Raw genomic sequence first — 19,341 nt, forward strand, 5'->3', positions numbered from 1 at the left:
AGCCGTCAACGGGAAGGAGTTCGTTTGGTTAAATTTGAAAGGGAGGCGGAACATGACGCTCTTACGCCAGGAGCACGTCGGCAAAGGGTCACCCCTTAATGGACACGCCGGTGCCAATAGCTGGCTCCTTTCGGTACAGCCAAACGGCGTCCACATGCGACTGGTCAACCGCTAGCGGTATGTGGGCGGTCGGGAAATAAAGAGCTACTATTACTTATGCATCCGTGTCTGTGGTGTGGTTTCCGAACTAGCAGTGATACTGCAGTAACTTGCATTAATGGTCTCCGTCTGTTAATGTGCACACCACTCTTCAGCTCCCAGCCCACCAACCATCTATAATTGGTTATGTTTGTGTATTTTTGCACCACACACGGCTACCTCCCTTCCCATCTCTTACTTTTTCACGTACCATCTAACGTGGTATGAACCTTTGACATTACATAAATTGACACTAAAGTTTGCAACATTCGGTCGTAAAATACTGGAAAAGCAAAACCTTCAAAACAAAGATCACCGATTTTAAGAGCGACTTGGATAATTTCAACAACAAATCACATGTCAAGGCCGCTGAAATCATGGCATTGTTGTTATTCATTTCATGATGATTATCCGCCCGCAGAGCCACTGTCTGCTGGATGTGATGACACGATTACCACATTGCTGCCAGTTAATGGTGGGACGGGCATCCATTACATAAAACTCTAAAACCCCGGGCCGAGAGAGGAGCACGTGCAGGCCCCATTATCTATTCGAGGCACATGGTTCTGCTATTGTTCAGTTATTAGAGCCTCTGTTCAGTATCTGGGTCCTCATGTTCAGTAGCAGATCCACGGGCCGACAGCGGGACGCGTTCGATTGCTCACGGACCTGCGGGTGGGGTGCGATTGAGAAGGTCATCTGGCTGATATCATGGGACCCTGCTCTGTCCCTGCTCCAAAGGCGGGGCCCTCACTGGTAAGGGATGCTATCCGGTGCAGAGGCCTCTGACAAGAGAGGGTTTTCATCCCCTCATCCTCTCTCACCGTCTCTCGAGGACTTCTAGTGGCTCAAGAGGAGTCGCTGTGACTGAAATCCGAGGGCCGTAGCTCTGCCCCTGCTCAACTATGGAAGTCCTTGTCGGCACGGAGGCCTTATTCAATGTCGTGGATCCACGAAACGACTTGTTCAATGCTCTGTATCCCCTGCTCAGTATCAGAGATCTACCGCAACTGAACAAAGCCCCGCTTAGTTTCCAGCTCAGGACCGGCTCAGTGCCGACTCAGCTCAATTTCCTGCTGTGATGCTGTTGCTGACCGGTGGGGATCCTCTGACATCCTCGGGTATTGCTACTGATCCTGTTCGGCATATGGATAACTGGCCACCATCGGCCCCTGTTACGCATCGGCGTCACCTTATCAGGTCTGGGATCTCTGACCGATAGAACGGCTTGATAATGCTCTTCGAGATCCCACTAACCTGGTCGGTCATTCTGCTTTTCGGGGCTAAAGGGTCAACTGAGGCAACCCTTCGTTGATCCCAGATCCACGAAGGAAGCTATAGCCCCCACCCCGTCGGAGCCCCTTTGTATCTGCCCCTGGCTGGGATTATGCCCCCCGACTCACCAGCTCACGTGGTGCTGTCATACACCACCTTCGCCATATGACTGAGCATGTGCCAACATGTAAAGCTATGCGTTCTAAACTGCGCACAATAATTTCAGCAGCAGTTAACAGTTCAGAATTGAAATCATTTGCGGAAGTTAATTGCACGTACCTGCTGCATGCGCACGTATGCTGCATGTTGGGACATACGCAGGCATGCATGACTTAGAGGTACGATTATATCCACAGGTACAGAGCAACGTTAGGTTTTTGTCCAACACAGTGTCTTCTCCCGCAGTGTCGGAGGCGTCAACAGGCAGAGATTGCCATTCCTTGCGGGAAACAGTGTCACGTAGGATCGCCTGCGTTAGAATACTGCCGCGCAAAAGCTTTGTATCGGAAGTCTGCAGCGCAAAAGTTGATGTGTTGGAAGTCTGCAGCGCGGAAGTTTATGCGGTACAAACTTTTGAATCAGAAGTAGGACTTTTGCCTAAAAAGTAATCCTGTGTAGTAAGTTTGCATTCAAAGATTCACCGCATATATATGTATGCGCTTGATGTTCTTGCGTTGGAAGTAATGTCACGGAGAACTTTTGCGTTATTTTTTACCTAATTTGCCCCGTACAGGTGTCGTCGAACAGAAGTCCTCGCGTTGACAGACTTGTTGCGCAAAAGTTTACGCGTAATATTTGTTTGCACTAGAGATACTGTATTGTATATTTTTACATTCGACGATTTGTCGCACGGAAGAAATGTCCCATAAAAGTCTATGCATTTGAAGTTCTCGCATTACAGGTAATGTCGTGTATAAGTTGTGTCGTGAAAGCCTTGTCGTTGGCCACATTTGTGCAAGAAGCATTGTCGGCACAGCCTTCGCGCGGTACGTCTACCAAAACTACGTCTTCTGACAGTCATCCGTAGGGGGTGATATAACTTATAACAGGCTGAAAAATTATCGTCTATCGCAAAACAAGCAAGAACGTGCAAAATCACCAGTGTGTATATTCCTTGCGTGCCTAGCAGCACCCGAACCATCGTCAAGCGAACATTGTCAACAAAGAAAGCTTATATCTTCGCAGAAATGCCACCAGTGGCGTGAATTATACACCATCGTCGCGGAGCTGAACCCAGGCGGCCGAAGCCGATGCACAAATTGATTGTGCTCTGAGGACTAAAGCAGGCCCAATGACAAATCAACGTGTTAGTGACGCGTAGGGGATCATCATTCCTCCAGGTGCTTGCACTAGCATGCGAGAATGAGCTGGGAGCATACCACAACTTAATCACGTTTAGACCGCTTTGCTTTCGTCTGAGCCGGACCTGTGTTCCGTCTGCAAAGGCAGCGGCAGCAACACTTGACCAGAGCCACCAGCAGCTTCAGCACCAGCACCAGTACCGCCAGCAGGAAGGCGACCACGTCGAGCGAGTAGTACTGGAAGAAGTTGAGGTCGGCGCCCACCGACCTGAGGTGCGGCGCGCCGCCGTGCCGGATCACGTGCTCCACCCAGTGCACGGCCAGGTCACGGGGCGGCACCGGCTGAGAGGCCAGCAGCTGCTGGCGGTAGCGGGACGCCGCCCGGTGCCCGGGAGACATGGCGGAGCGGATGGCCGCCTGCAGCGTCTCGGACGTCAGGCTCTCCCAAGTCAGGACCTCGGCCACGCCAAGATCGGCGGCGTGAGCTGCGTTCGATTGCTGGTCTCCTGTCACGGGCATGGCCAACAAGGGAACACCGTGACAGAGGGCTTCCAGAACGCTGGCGAAGCCGCCGTGTGAGATGAACAGCCTGCACTTGCTGTCGCCCAGGATGTCCTGCTGTGGCAGCCACTTGGACGGCAGGATGTTGGCCGGTATGTTGGTGCGGTCTGTGGTGTCCCACTTGAGCAGGACCTTGAACGGCATCGAACCGAGGGCGTTGAGCACCGCCGAACGCTGGTCCGCAGACATGTCCTGGGGACGTACCACGGAACCCAGACTGAAGAATATGTACTGTGAGTCGCCGAGGAAGCTGGTCACCTCCTTGGGCAGCGGTTTGGCCTTTTCGCAATGCAGTCCTCCCACCTCGATGACGTTGGGCAGCAACGGCTTGTGGTAGTCGATCATCGGGTTGCTGCTGAGCAGGACAAGGCTGGCATTGCGTTCAATCTCACTTGCTGGAGGAATCACGCCCGCACCGAACTTCTCCGCGACCATTCGGTCTGCGTACCTTGGGTACACAACGTGGAGTACAGTGAACATCATGATATGTCCCACTACATTTTGGACACGTTGCATAAAGCTCATGTGGTCATTTGACGCAATAAATGGAATGGGATGAAGAGCGGGAAGGGTTGGTGTCCCTAACGGACTGGTGACAACTGGAAAGTAAGAGACCGGGGTCAACAAAATAAAAGGTGCTTTGAGCAGATGCGCCAGGAAGTAAAACGGATAGCCAAAGGCGCCGAAAATGACCAGATCAAATTTTTGCTTTAAAAGGTCGTCGACTTCTTTACTCTCTAATGTGGTCCTCGGGCCCTCGGAGAAAAACGTTGCGAACTGTTTAAATCCAGCTTGCATGCCTTCTTCGTTCATTTTAAACATGTTCGGAAGCATGTCGTCTGCAAACATCTTCGCCAGTTTGTCCGGTACGACTTCCCTGATGCCTTTGACGGGAGATGAGGGTTTGAACCCGTTGAAGAACACCACCTCATGGCCTCGGGAGCTGAGAGCATTGCCCACTCCGTAGAAAATGTTCTTCTGCGATTTTCCGCCGATGGGTACGAACATCAGAATGCGGGCGCTCTCGACACCCATGACACCACAGAAGAGCAGCAGCAGAACTCTCACAGGAGACGCCTGAAAAGATCCAATTCGCAGCAGGTGAAGGTAGTCCAGTCAGCGGTACAACTTCGGATGTCGAACGCAGGCATGCGACAGTCCTGTCACATGATTCCTTCCTCGACATCACCAGTGCCACCGTTCACACAACAGCGATGAAGATCAGACGTTTAAGGTTTACGAAATGAGCGAAGGTTGGCACGGTTGCCGCCACGCTTGGGCAAAAACTGACGTGGTTACCGTGGTACAAAGCTGTATGCATGGCCTCTCAGAATCTTATCACGCGTCGCCTGATATCCTGGGTCCCATTCACGTGCTATCGTTATCAATTGCAATTGAAACCAGACGAATCACACATAAGGTCTTAGACAATATCACACGGGCTGGTAAACACGCAGTGCACAGCATGAGCGGTCCCGACAAACCGGCGTCACATACATGATCTCCGTGAGTCAGTATTCAATGGTCTGCCCATATAGAATTAAACATGTGCTGCAAACAACTACTCGTGTATGAAAAGTAACACAACGGGGACCAGTGTTGAATCAATTTCACTGAGCTGGTACAAGCGCGGGCACGAGACGAATGGACGAGGCGCTCTTTTTCCTGCTAGTTGGGGGGACGGTGCCTCCATTAGGCGATGTATGTTCCGCCCTCGCCCACTCCGTGACTAGCCTCGTCAGCATCTTATGATGTGAAGCCTCCAGTACGACATAATATGGAGTAGACTAAATCCACAGAGTAGTTAAGACAAAGTAAGTCTATGAGCCAGCTTTGACTGCATCTGCAATACTTCATCCCTCCCCGAATCGATTTATGTAACCAGGGGAGCTTACTTAGTAGAGATTGGGTGCATGCCACCTCCCCTGCACCATTTTGACTTCGATATGCATCAAGATGCACATGATAAAATGCAGACAATTCAAACTCGATGAAGACAGGAAAACTTAAGTACATTAAAAACACGCGGCGTTGTTGAACATCATGCAACAGATTTCGCGCAACCACACCACCCGACAATGAAGTGTTAATAGTTGAGATATGCCGCCCCATTGCAAGAGTCCGCAGTCTGCTGGAGCCGATCACCGACGGCTGGGAGTTAACGCTGGCAGCGTGTGCTGCCATCTACCTTGTGCGGACGGAATGACTGACGGCGACTGGCGATGTCCGCGTGCTTAGTTTTGAGACCTTAAGCACGACGGCTCGTTGACCTAACCGCCTCCACCGGACGCGTGTCACCTAATTAGCCAGTCAAACGACGTGAGGTTTGTACAAATTGCACATATATGTTTCAAGATGACGCCAGCGACTCTGCATGGTGCTTAGCCGTCAGGGTTCAAATGCCGGCTACGTTTCCCGCTCTTACATAGGCATGTCCGGAACTGACGCGTGGAATGGGCATGGAAACATCAAAGGGACTTTAATAAATGTGCCAACAATACACCACATGTCGAAAGAACATCACGAAAAAGCACGTACCATGGCTGGAGACGGTGCCCCACCTATCCCCGTCGTCAGGCGTGCCCAAACCGCTTCTGGCGTACGACAGCGGGAACGCCTGCGACCGACGGCGCATGCGCGGTGAGTGAGCACAATCAGGACGATGCCGCGGTGAGTCGGCAGATTGTGGTCTGTTGGCGGGGCGGCTGGGCTGGGGGGGAGAGGGGGGGGTATAGTAAGCACTCGACAATCGAGATACTTGACACACACCCAGCCACACGGACCACGGTTGTGGTGTTCTTCGATAGATATATGTTTAGCATATTCAGGAGATATATCGTTTCAGCGTTGTATATGTTTAAGCATGCGTTAGTCTCAACCGCACGCCAGCCACGGGCATGGCCACCATGGAACACTGTGACAGGGCTTCCATAACGCTGGCGAATCCGCCGTGCGAGATGAACAGTGTGCACTTGCTGTCTTGATGTTCTACCGCGGAACTGGTTCAAACACCACCTGCGTGACGTTAGAATCATAACAGGAAGCTAGGAATCGCGCGAGCCACGCAAATCTCCGCACGAAGCGAAGTGCCTGTGAATCGCTCGGTGCTGTGCATTTATCTCAGTGCACTGGCATGCTGTCACTAAGCCCGCCAGCAGTAAACAAAATTGCTTAAATCTGAACCACGCCTGGTGGGAAGTTATGTGGTCTCTGATGTACCCCTCGTGCAGACCCAGCAGGCACCCCTCGCAGCGCCATAAAGCGGCAGAATAACTGAAACATTTTATAAAATAAGATCATGAAAGCTTATTTCATTGGAGGAGGAATCGGTCTAGGATCGAAACACCACTTCCTTTCCGTTTCAAAATTGTTGCCAACCGTCTGTAGTTGTGAGCTCTTGTCGAAAAGATGCTGTGAAGCGTGCTATTGAAAACATTTGATTGTGTGGAAAAGCAACTTGGCAAGGACGCGGGAAGCGGGGGGGGGGGGGAGGCAGTGAAGGCAACTCCCTGAACTTGGAGGACCTGTGGAGTGCCACGCTGGTATGTTAAGGACCGATTCTGAGCCGTCAAGGTATTATATAAACCTGGAAAAGGGTATTCTGACCCAAAGAGGGACATTATTGGTTGCGAAGGGCTCATTCGGGCTCGGAGGGGGCTACTGTATAATTGTAGGTGGTGTGTGTGTAGGTGACCCACTTTAGTGTCTTGGAATTTACAACACCCCACTCCCCAACTTGGCCAAGGTTCTCGCCCCCCCCCCCCCTTGCCTGCAAATTGGTAATGTAAAGATGCGAGAAAGGTAATGAAGTGGCGTAGGATGTTGGCACTGAGTGACATTGTTTTTTGAAAGCAGCGCTTAAGCATGCGCTGATTGTCTGAATCCTCCGCATGTTTGCGTGAGGTTTCAATTCCCCATCAAGAATGCAGTCGTGATTGGTTACGTCTGTGTGCTGGATGCAAAGAACAAACACTTCCTGGTGTTGTATGCGTGGGCAGGGTCAAATATCCCAATAACAGGTGTCTTTTTATTCCGATTGGTAGCACGCGCTCTGGAGTTTAGATTATGTATCCCAAATTCGTTTGGCATTAAAGCAAGTCACTGCACCATGCCTGGCACCATGACGCTACTTAGCACGCAGCAAAAGACAACAGCTGTGAATTTCTATTGATGAAGGAGATTCACCGCTGCGACAAAAAGAAGTTCAGACTCCACTTCAACATCCAGTACGCTCCGTCTTCAATTTGTTTTCCAGCTGTAGGAAGCGTTTTTGACAGACGGGTGTGTGCTGAACTCAGATGCAGTATGAAGTGGGAGGGTTACGATAAAGAGAATACCGATCAGAATCCCAATATTCAGGCAGGCCATAAACGAGTTCTTCCGGGAAATGACCACAGACTGACTGAAAAACTGAGGGCGCCTGAAAATCTTTTACCTCATCGACTTTTGATACGTGACGTAGACTATCCTTAGCTGTGTGGCTAGAGGGTTGCAAGGTGTATTACCCTGATAACAATTGTGGTATGCTAAGACCCTGTGAAATCGTAAGAATCGCAACGATGCGATTTTTGTTCGCCTTGAGCTCGTATTTTGTAGCCACCTTTCCTTTTCGTTTTCTTCTATTCAGAAGCGGTCTGCTTTGGGTGAGAGTTTTACCAACTCCAAAGCATGTTTACTTCATCAGACATGGGAATGGCTGATATGCAGATAATCCAGTATTTTGTGTGTCTGTAGTAAGTATGCTCAACTAAACTTCTATTAAAATATTGGCAGCATACCATGCCGGCATATTAATGACATCATCAGCTCTCAAAACCAAGGCCGCCAAAAGCTGTTAGATGTAACAATGAGTTGCATGATATATACCTGAAATGACATCGGCTAGAGCTTAATATAGGACAAGAATATAACGAATCTAGGGACGTTAGATTTAAATTTACGATAATGTTTAACATACAACCAGCAAAACCAACGAATATTGCATGGGTTTTGGCCGAGACCAACAACGGGTTTTGAGTGCTCATTTACGGTACATTTGTGATCAATGCAACAAACACCCTTGGTGCGCAAGGCTAGCGGGCTTGGGGTCAGGTATTAACGGGGCGATCAAGTGCATACTAGAAAGGGAAATTAACTGCTAGAAAGGGAAATTATCTTTATGCATTTGCTCGGACCTGAGAGCGTATATCATCACGAATGACACATATTAATGGGCCCGGGGTGGCAACGTGAGCTACAGCTGAGGGTCTAATAGTGCAAAGATCGGTCTGATCTAGCGGCCATGATCCAGATGGGGATTGCTCAAAATGCTACGTTTGTGAAATAAACACAATTTACTAACCGCGACTGGGCAGCCAACCTGGCTGTCCGGCTGCCGCGCTGACTGCGGCTCTCGGTGCACCAGCTCGTGTGCTGCTTTGAGCACAACTCGCACCCGGACGTTCGGAGCGTCCTCCCGCCATGACGGCCGACGCTTGGCGTGTTGCCGCGACCTTGAACCGAATTGGGGGCCCGGCGCGGGCGCGGGGCCCACGCATTCGTGAGCGCATATGCGTACCTAGGCGTAGGAACACGGGGGTGCCGGTGCTCGCATCACACCAATTTGTGTGTACATATGACCTTTATCCTCCGATCATGCATGGAAATGCGATCTATGAGCGCTTTGGTCCTCCAGCCACTTCATACTTGTCTGCGCCCCTGGCGCAAACAACTTGGTACAGCGTGGACCAGCGGCGGGCCGGGCGTAGATGAGACGGCGCCGGTGGCCGCGGGGAGCGCCGCACGCGGGGGATCAGTGGCGAGCCAGTCCACGCTGCGCGGGGGGCGCCGCACGCGGGGGATCAGTGGCGAGCCAGTCCACGCTGTTCCCCCGGCCGATCTTCATCAAGACGCCAGCGGGCGGAAGCGGGAGAGTCAATGTGTATTTAACGAAGTGGTGTTGATCATTGAACACGAGCGGGCGCACCAGCGGTACATCATGGTAAGTCTTGATGGCGCCTTCTAATCGCTAAGGCTGTGGGAACCGTTGTGAAGAGGTAGGGGAATGTGTTGTGGCTTCATTCTGTCCCCACATCTGGTCGCATGTTGCGGTTCTCAGGAGCCGTTCATAGAGCGCATGACACATTTGACATTATTTGACACATTTTCGCCATTTTGCAACCACCTCCCTCTGGTAACAGCCTGGTTACGCTGAGCGGAAACCCCTGTAGTAATTACGTGATGTACAGGAAGTATGCCACCTGATTTGTACTTTTCACTTGATAGATTAGGCACATCCAGTTAGATCGAAAATACCAGTTTCCTCGGAATCCTTCTGAAAAGCTCAGAATTCCAGTCTGAAGTAGCCGCTCCTGCGAGAGAAATGTTATCCCCGTGAGAAAAGGTGCCTCTTTTAAGTCCGCGGGCCAGCAAAGTATGGCTTAAAACAGCACAGAAGTGGTGTCTTTAACCTGTGACAGCTGGCAAAACCCCCATCAGTTTTTGCCGTCTTCAGGAGGATGGCGGCCGCGACAAGTGCAGCTGTCGTTGACTCGGGATACATCCAGGGTCTACCCAAGGTTCTAGAGTGCAAGGCCTCACACATGTGACGTCACCATGGGACTCAAATTTGGCCACAGCAGATCACGTGATAACCCCAGATGAACCTGTAGTACAACTTATAATCCAGTGATTGGTGGTTCAAGCTTCAATGACCTCTTATCAGGAACATTGTGAAATCTCAGTCGGTTTGTGGTGTCATGGTTTGTCCTGTTTCAGGCGTTCTCTGTTCGCACCCTGCTGTTCCTGTTCGCCCTCATCTGGGGGGTGAACAGCGCTCGGGTACTGATGTTTCTGCCGTGCAGTGGAAAGTCCATGAAGAACATTTTCTATGGAGTCGGCAGCGCTCTCAGTGCTCGAGGACACGAAGTGGTTTTCTTCAACGCGTTCAAACCGTCATCTCCGGTGAAAGGTGTCCGAGAAATTGTCCCCATTGGATTGGCTGCAGCGTTTTCCGAGGAAAACTTCCCAAACGCGTTCAAGATCCGAGAGGAGGGAGTGTTGGCCGGTTGGAAGCAGATACAAGCCCTATCGTCCGTAGGACCGCGTGAAACATTTGCTAGCAAGGAATTCCATCAGCTTCTCAAGGAGGATTTTGACATTGTCATCCTGGGCGTCTTTGCATATCCGTTCTACGTCGTGCCATACTTGTTGAAGACCCCATTCATCATTCTGACCCCAATAGCGTACTTTCCCCTTGTAACTGGCCCGCTGGGTAACCCTACGCTGCCAGCCGTGCACCCCTTTCCAGGCACCTCGAGTGCAGACGAGATGAGCTTTCTGGAACGCCTCCAAAGTGTCATGGGCCATGCATTCATGCACGTGTTAGTAAGAGTCATCTACGCGTCGTATTCTGACAGACTGGTTGCGGAGAAGTTCGGTGCGGGCGTGATTCCTCCAGCGAATGAGATTGAACGCAATGCCAGCCTTGTCCTGCTCAGCAGCAACCCGATGATCGACTACCACAAGCCGTTGCTGCCCAACGTCATCGAGGTGGGAGGACTGCATTGCGAAAAGGCCAAGCCGCTGCCCAAGGAGGTGACCAGCTTCCTCGGCGACTCACAGTACATATTCTTCAGTCTGGGTTCCGTGGCACGTCCTCAGGACATGTCTGAAGACCAACGCTCGGCGGTGCTCAACGCCCTCGGTGCGATGCCTTTCAAGGTCCTGCTCAAGTGGGACACCACAGACCGCACCAACATACCGGCCAACATCCTGCCGTCCAAGTGGCTGCCACAGCAGGACATCCTGGGCGACAGCAAGTGCAGGCTGTTCATCTCACACGGCGGCTTCGCCAGCGTTCTGGAAGCCCTCTGTCACGGCGTTCCCATGGTGACCATCCCGGTCGCTGGGGACCAAGTGTTCAACGCTAAGAACGCCCTTCGCCTGGGCGTGGCCGAGGTCCTGACTTGGGAGAGCCTGACGTCCGAGACGCTGCAGGCGGCCATCCGCTCCGCCATGTCTCCCGGGCACCGGGCGGCGTCCCGCTACCGCCAGCAGCTGCTGGCCTCTCGGCCGGTGCCGCCCCGTGACCTGGCCGTGCACTGGGTGGAGCACGTGATCCGGCACGGCGGCGCGCCGCACCTCAGGTCGGTGGGCGCCGACCTCAACTTCTTCCAGTACTACTCGCTCGACGTGGTCGCCTTCCTGCTGGCGGTGCTGGCGCTGGTGCTGAAGCTGCTAGTGGCTCTGGTCAAGTGTTGCTGCCGCTGCCTTTGCAGACGGAACACAGGTCCGGCCCAGACGAAAGCAAAGCGGTCTAAACGTGATTAGACTCTTCGAAGCTTCATAATTGTTCAGTTTGCTGGAAGCTAGTATGTCGGGTTGTGATTTGTATCTTTAGATTTTTGCCTTTTCTTCGCCAACACGAAGTTAGAGCAGCTAGCCTGCTTAGAAATCCAATGTTACGCCGGAGTTCCACAGATGGGGCAGATCCAGCAGCAGATCTTGGGAGGGTCCAAGAACTTGGTGTTGCATCATGCGATATGTCAGGGAGCGACTCAAGGTCAATAGAATGTTTTGCAATGCCAAGGGTTGAACGGAATGCGTCGGAGGTAAATACAGCACCTGAGCGCATAACCATGCGATACAATACAGTGAAATGTGATATGTGTCTCAGGGCTGTCTCCAATGTTCACGTTATGCCGGACATAGTTACTCGTGCATCTCATCCACGTGCTTCCGTGATAAAAACACTATAATGATTCTGGTGAAAGCACTTGAGTGCTCCGCTGACGCCGAATATTCAAGCAAGATCCCTGTACACTATTCGTTTCTCTCTAACTACGCGGGTAACATATTACGTATCAATTAATTGATGTATCTTTCCAAAACGTTTCTTTCTAGTTGATCCTAGTCCTATCACATGGTGCAAAACTACACAAAAACGCTACGGTGAAAAATACAAACACTGACGAGACAAGCAGAAGAAACTCATGAACGTAAATCCAGTTCATTTGATACTCTTACTCAGCACGTTCGAGCTTGCTGATGCATGCATTCCTTTGTCTAGAGGCAGTGCCGGCCGGCAGCAGTCAGTTCCAGAACATGTCTGCAGAAGTGGGTGTGTGGAATACGCGGCATCGGATCATAATTCTACGGGCTTTGGGCATGCAGAGAAAACACGCGGCGCAACATTACAGGGAATGTTTCACACTGCCCTGATTTCACATTTGAATCCCTTGAAGCAACGATCAGATAAGATGAAATCATTTCACTTATAACTATTACTATGCTTTTTAGAGGAAAATAATGCTTTAGACAACACATTTTCCGTGCTGAGTAAATGTGCACCTTAATGTGGCATTGTTTGATTACGTCATTGAACCTTGTACGCAACATTCATTGAGAGCCAATTGACGGCCATTATATCTGGAAACCGGGCTCGCAAACGCCAAATGTGATCGACTCGCCCATTATACTGTTTTGCTTTGATCGCCTGATGGCTTATGGAATGACAGGATTTGAATGCCGTTGTTATGACGTCATCAATGCCTGCATGATCTTGAAGTACCTTCTCCAAAGAAGTATCCACTTCTTGACGGAAGTATAGCTAAGAAACTAGGGGGGGTTAGGTTTTAGGAGGGGCAGGGTTGTGAACCGCCTCGAATGATCTTCAAAATGGTCATATTAGTTCAAAACCACATGAAAAATGTGGAACACTCCATTTAACAGACGAAAACCTTGCAGCTCCGGCATGCTTGCCATCATCACCCGGGTGGCGCGCTGTGACGCAGTTGCAGGCGTGGCGAACAACGAGCGGAGTGCTCCAGGAGCACGCGGAGCACTCAGCGCCCTGAACACCCCGACGCTGTCAAGTGGGTGACCAGATCACCTACAGCGCGTCAACCCAGCGCCTCGCATCACAAACATGCGCCGAAACAGGCGAGCACAAACACGCGGTGCCGGGACGAACATGGCCCCGAAGCCAGCACGTTCTGCCCCCTGCGCATATGACACGCAGCACCCCGGCCGCAGGCTGGGAGCCAGCAAAGCACGTGTGAAAAGTCGTGGCCTTGGATCAGGAAGATACGGGCTTTGAGCGTGAGGTGGTCTCGACCTTTGAACATATAGAAAAGGGTGGAATTGCACTTTTTGGTCACGCTGGACACGATCCCTGCCCAGGATTGGAAGAGTTCGACCGTCATTTTTAGAGTCTTTGCAGATGGAGATAGCGTTGATATGTGCCCAGATATGTTAAGATGGAAGGATGTGGCATCCTCGAGATTTCTGGCTGTCTTGACGAAAACAAGGGCGTCTAGGATGGTCTTCGTTTGGTACATTTTCAAGTAGTCTCACTGTCGTTTGACAGTGAGAAGGGTCTCCTCCTGCCGCGTTCTTACTCGACGGCCGGTTCATCAGGATGAACCGAGTCTCGCAGTTGGTATCTTCGGCGTAAGGTGCTAGACGTCTGTGCGTTGGGTAAGGAGGCAGATCGTTTGTGCAGATGCCGAAGGACTGAGAACCAAGAACCGGAAACCTTTGGAGGACACCATGTGATTGCGGCAAGTATACGGAATCACCTCTCACTGCCTGCCGCGCCGCCGGTCACCGCGTTGGTCCTCTAAATCGCTCACGTTTAACACGAATTGCGTTCGTAGTTCACTACTTCCGAATCACTCAATTATAGCCTGTTTAATCAGGCTACACCTCACTTTTCCAGCACGCACGCTAGCGTTGCGTGCCTACTTTTACATGTTTAGTGCCCTCGCACTGTCCGGCTGCATCGAGCTACCAAGGCTAGATGAAGGTGGTGACAGATGTCACTTGGTTTTCTTGTGGTACACGTCAGACACACACACACACACACACACACACACACACACACACACACACACACACACACACACACACACACACACACACACACACACACACACACACACACACACACACACACACACACACACACACACACACACACGCACGCACGCACGCACGCACGCACGCACGCACTAACTATATATATATATATATATATATATATATATATATATATATATATATATATATATATATATATATATAGCAGTCGGAGTCACCGTCGGTGAGCATGTGCCACATGATAATGATTTGGTGTTACCAACAGTCCTGTGCAGTATTTGCTTCAGTGTACGGGAGTTACCACGGCGTCCGTCTGCCAATGCTGCACAAACGTCCATTGGTAGAAGCCGCGCCCTGATGTCTTGGATTGCTTATCTGTGAAGGACAGTACGTATCTCGGCACCACTTCACCCTAGCGCCTCCCTCTTGAGCGAGGTGAATGCGCTCGACTGATAGATAACGAGGCAGACGGTGGATGACTACCAAGTGTCTGGTTGGTCAAAAGCGACTTACAATGTACTGCTTTCTTATTGGTAACGACTTGTAACGACTCTAAGCGCCTCCCTGCTGAGCCATGCTGGTGCACATTGTATTAAGTATTGCTCTCCAACTACGTCATTTGCTTGGGTCAGGTGTGAGGTGCATGTATGCAATTACAGACGGTGCTGAAGTAATGGAACACTGTTACCCTCCCCACACCAGGAAAGACAGAAACTTCAAACCAGTGGCTGACTTGAGTGACCGAAATCTTCGGGGCCATGGAATTTGTTGTGAAATACACTTCGAATCCGACCTCGAAATGCTAGCCCATGCATGAGCAAACGGTAACCTCCCATTCGTCCCGAACTCTGCCTGAGGTGCAAGAACAGAGACGAGCATGTTGCTTGACTAAATAGAGCGCTAACGATAATAGGTTTTCAAGGCCGTAAAACATTTCACAAGACTGGTAAGGCTTGAAACTACACTTGAGCTTAACATCCCTCTGTCCACCCCCACCCCTGTTGCGTTTCTGTTACGCTACACCAACCCCTCCCCTCCTCCACGCGTGAAGAAATTGGTCGACGGCCCCCGACCGCTGCTTGGCAGCACCACCGTTCATGTAAAGCGTCTGCAGCAAGTGATGACCTTACACCAGGGAAGAAGTTGAAACTCTAGTACGAAATTTGTACGTTAGATGTCGGTATACCAACGAAAGATGGCACCACGTTCGCAGCGGCCTCCAGCGGGCGGCGGTGCTGCCGCCTCACGTGTTGACCAGCTTCGGTAGCGTCCGCCACGAGGCGCTAGTAGCGAGCATACCTGAGCTAGCCTCTCCCGCACGCTGCTGAGGAATGTAGGCGGAGCATCGCTTACAGGTAAGTCTGAAGATGGCGGGCGGCGCAGCGGGCAGAGGCGGCTGCAGCAACCGTGGCAGAGCAGGCCTGTCCGTGTCGACGGCCTCGCACGCCTGACTCAACCGCCGGTGCCAGCACGGTGGCCGGACACTGCCGCAGTGCCCGCCCAAGTAAGGCCCTGAGCGCGCCCCTGGAGACGGGTTGTCGGGCCGGGCGCTTCCATGAGATAAGAGGTGGCGCGACGCCTCCAGATCGGGCCGGAAATCAAAAGCTAATTAATCCCGGTGTGACGCGGCGCGGTCGGGAAGATCGGCCGCCGTCGGCCGACCGGCGGTGGTGGTGAAAGGCGGCGAGCGAACGGGGGAAGGCGTCTGGCCGGACCGCGTGGCCCGTGCGGCGGTCTCTCCCGGTGCAGACGCCATTGATGTGGTTGCGGCCTTGGCCCATGTGCGGCGCCGCGGCATCCGCGTGCTTCGAGGATTAGTGCCGAGACCGACGATTTGTAAGACGTGCTGTGGATCTCCGCACGATCGCTGCACGGCACGGCAAGCACGGCACGGCACGGCACGGCACGGTATATCACGTCACGGCACGGCACTGCGCTACAGCGAACATCCACGTCAACATAACTGTGAACATCGAGCATTTAGGTTTTTCAAGTACTAATACGGTCTAATGCCGGACACGTTTCCAAGCGTTTAAGTGGCGAAGTTCTGCTGCCGTCTTGGCGCCATGTTTGTGCGGCTCTCACCTAAACACCGCCTCAAACCTCAAACCATACACACGCGCCGGCACATCACCGTCATTACGGGACTTACGCGCGCGGCCTGATTACAGCTTGCGTGCAGCAGACCACACTTCTTCGAATGTCATCCTGGCTTTTTGCAACCGGCATGTTCCCAGCCTGTCGCGTGCGTGACGAAAGCTGCGGTCGTAGACCCAATTCCCGTCCGGATTGGCGCATTCCTGCGGGCCAGCTGCAAACTGGCCGGCGGCGCGGCCGGCCGGCGGAAGCGGAAACGCTCCGGGACGGAACGAGTCACTGACTTCCAGCGCCGAACACAAAGCCGGCGCGCGCGACGGTCAGTCCGGCCGTGCGGTAGGGGCGCCGGGCCGAGACGGGCGCCCCCTCCCCCCTCGCCCGCCCAACATCGGGTCACAGCGCAGCCTGAGCCGGACTGTCGTCTCCGCCGACCGCGCGCGCCCGCCGCGTCCGGCCGGCGTTCGATTTTAAATCGCCGCCGCCGGCGGGGGCCACCGCGCCCGGATTCCGACGGTGACACGCGCGGCATACCGCCGGCCGATCGCAGCCCGCCTCCGGCCGCGCGCCGGCGATCCTGCCACGCCGCTCGGCGCGCCACGCACAGGCCGGCGCCGCGCGCCACGGCCGCTCGGCCGGCCGCGCTGGCCGCTGAATGGCACGCTGCAGGCGTCACGTGGCCGGCCGTACGAGCGGCCCTGGAGGTCACGTGGCCGGCCGTACGAGCGGGCGCGGAGGTCACGTGGCCGGCCGTACGAGCGGGCGCGGAGGTCACGTGACCGGTCGTACGAGCGGCCGTGGAGGTCGCGGCTGGGCGAACCGCCCCCGACAGCCGAACTCGGCGCCGCTTGCACAATGTTCCGTGATCTCCGGCCGGACGACATTCCGAGGCTGCTACTGGAGCCATCCGTCAGCTGCCCGACCTGGCGCGGCTCGGCGGCTTCCTCAGCGCTACTGGAGCCATCCGTCAGCTGCCCGGCCTGGCGTGGCTCGGCGGCTTCCTCAGCGCTTCTAGAGCCATCCGTCAGCTGCCCGGCCTGGCGTGGATTGGCGGCTTCCTCAGCGCTACTGGAGCCATCCGTCAGCTGCCCGGCCTGGCGTGGCTCGGCGGCTTCCCCAGCGCTTCTGGAGCTATCCGCCAGCTGCCCGGCCTGGCGCGGCTCGGCGGCTTCCTCAGCGCTTCGGGCCTGATCGTGTTGAAGTGGCCTCCAATCTTGCGTTAGAAGCAAGAGACACGTGGTTTGAGACCGCGAATCGCTAGTCTCGCCCTAACGCACCGGGCGCTCGCCTGGCCCACACTCGCGGGGGAAGTTTGTTCCTGAGGCTCAGAACTGTCTCAACAGCTCCTTTCTCCGACTATAAAGACATTTATAATTCACAAGCACATGACCACAGCCGACCCATATCTCTATAGTCTACAGGGTCGTTATCATACTCATGATGGCTCATCCTACGCAAGTGCAGGGACGTAGTTTCCCAATGAGTGCCGGGGGCTGGGCGGAAAGGAATGGCTATACCTACTTCAAATATTCACCCAAAAGTAATTTCTTCCCGAATTTGACGACTACCTTTCTCCCAAAGCTGGGGACTGAAGCCACTATCCCCCTCTAACTGTACATGAATCTACACGCATGTTTGCACGGTTGCTGTTGTAGATGTTCAACTGAAGCCCAAAACATTTTCTAAATCTATGCATGTTAAGCACCATTGACTCCAACATTTATATGTACATGCATAGGCTTCACCTGCGGTTCGGTTGTACTGCATTTTGCAGGGAATACAATTTTTCTCCAACGAATTCCGTGCTGTATTCTAAGTTTGTCTGAGAGTAATATTGATAAAGATATTTAATGACATTGATCAGAGAATTTGAACAAATTTGCAGCAGATTTTAAATAACATTGGTGACGATTATTGAATAAGCTCGGTAGATGTTGGTATCTGGGAAACCTCATCAATGATTCCGGGGAACAATGACTTAGCTCTGTCCGATCTTTTTCGACTCCAATCGCAGCCAATCATAAGCTTCAAAGGCTTATTTATTGGAATGCAGTAAGCAGGCCAGTGCCACTCATAATTACGCTTCCATCACGCCTCAGGAATAATGCAACTAAAATTGATGCAAAAACAGTGAATTTCTTATGCCCTGTTACACAGTGATATTCTGAAGCAAATGATGCGGTGACATACCTACATCTAGACACGTGACATAGAAATAGCTGTAAATGCAAGTGGCGTACTTCGTTGGAGCTACTCGTTTTCCAGCGAATCTGCGGCTGTGAGCAGTCCCACCCGGGCCGCTTACGGCAACGCACGCACTGACCGCTTGTCGGGGGTTTGAGTAGATGATAGTCACCTTCTGCGTCGCAGTCTTTTTCTCAGGCGCAGCATGTCTCAAGATGGTCGGGTGGCTGCACCTGGTGGTGTTAGCTGCCTGTGCTTCGTTTAGTCCATGATGTGGTCTTGAAGTAAATGGAGAGCACCATATTTCGGGGGATAGTGCTTGCCTGCGTAAAAGCATATTTAGGTAACTCGTGTTCGAATTGAAGTGTTTAGCATGGTGTCTACAAATTGGTTTATACAGATGGCTTCAGGAGCTCATATTCTGCCGTTGAAATAATGACCTCCGCCGAAGTCTTCCATCGGTATCTCTGTTCTTCGCCATCATGAACAAGCATTGCTCCAAAGTTCAGGTTCCATCCAGTCAGATCCGCGGTCAAGCTGTTTTTTTTTTATTTTAGTGAACTTTTTTGTTCAGCGCACGTGTCCTCGTGAATGAATTGCTTTGCTTATATTTATATGGCATCTTTTTATACAAATTTAGCCCCAAACCCTTAAATTCGATGGACGCCTGAGAGCAGAGCCACGCGCTAAGCAGGGTTTGTAACGGGAGCGCTAACCTCCCCCATCCGATCGTGAAATTTGTATTCAACGCCGGAATTTTGTATCGGAAGCTGAAGGTGTCGCGTTCTTCGCCACGGCCCGTTTTAGGAACCTTGGAGAGCTTGTTGTACGTTATACCTTTGATAACATTTACATCATAACAATCTAG

At 52.4% G+C, this 19,341-nt stretch overlaps 2 protein-coding genes across 3 annotated transcripts; one reads left to right on the plus strand and one right to left on the minus strand.

The window, feature by feature from the left end:
• Positions 1–2,556: 2,556 nt before the first annotated feature.
• Positions 2,557–8,790, minus strand: LOC119110309 (UDP-glucosyltransferase 2). 2 transcript variants are annotated; one of them, XM_037234092.1, is made up of 3 exons: positions 8,677–8,790; positions 5,874–5,952; positions 2,557–4,412 (listed from the first exon to the last, which is right to left on the minus strand). In XM_037234092.1, the coding sequence occupies exons 2-3, from the start codon at positions 5,874–5,876 to the stop codon at positions 2,859–2,861; spliced, it is 1,557 nt and encodes a 518-aa protein (XP_037089987.1). In that variant the 5' UTR covers positions 5,877–5,952; positions 8,677–8,790; the 3' UTR covers positions 2,557–2,858. The 2 variants fall into 2 exon arrangements, with proteins under 2 accessions (XP_037089987.1, XP_037089979.1); XM_037234084.1 differs by having other exon boundaries at positions 5,874–6,045; positions 8,677–8,789.
• A 315-nt stretch (positions 8,791–9,105) lies between these two features.
• Positions 9,106–11,985, plus strand: LOC119112102 (UDP-glucosyltransferase 2). The gene is made up of 2 exons (XM_037236118.1): positions 9,106–9,315; positions 10,092–11,985. Exons 1-2 carry the CDS (start codon positions 9,313–9,315, stop codon positions 11,643–11,645), a joined length of 1,557 nt encoding a protein of 518 aa, XP_037092013.1. The 5' UTR covers positions 9,106–9,312; the 3' UTR covers positions 11,646–11,985.
• The last annotated feature ends 7,356 nt before the right edge of the window (positions 11,986–19,341 follow it).

Source organism: Pollicipes pollicipes, unplaced genomic scaffold (genome assembly GCF_011947565.3).
Source record: "Pollicipes pollicipes isolate AB1234 unplaced genomic scaffold, Ppol_2.1 Scaffold_2555;HRSCAF=2994_pilon_pilon_pilon, whole genome shotgun sequence".
Lineage (NCBI taxonomy): Eukaryota > Metazoa > Arthropoda > Thecostraca > Pollicipedomorpha > Pollicipedidae > Pollicipes > Pollicipes pollicipes.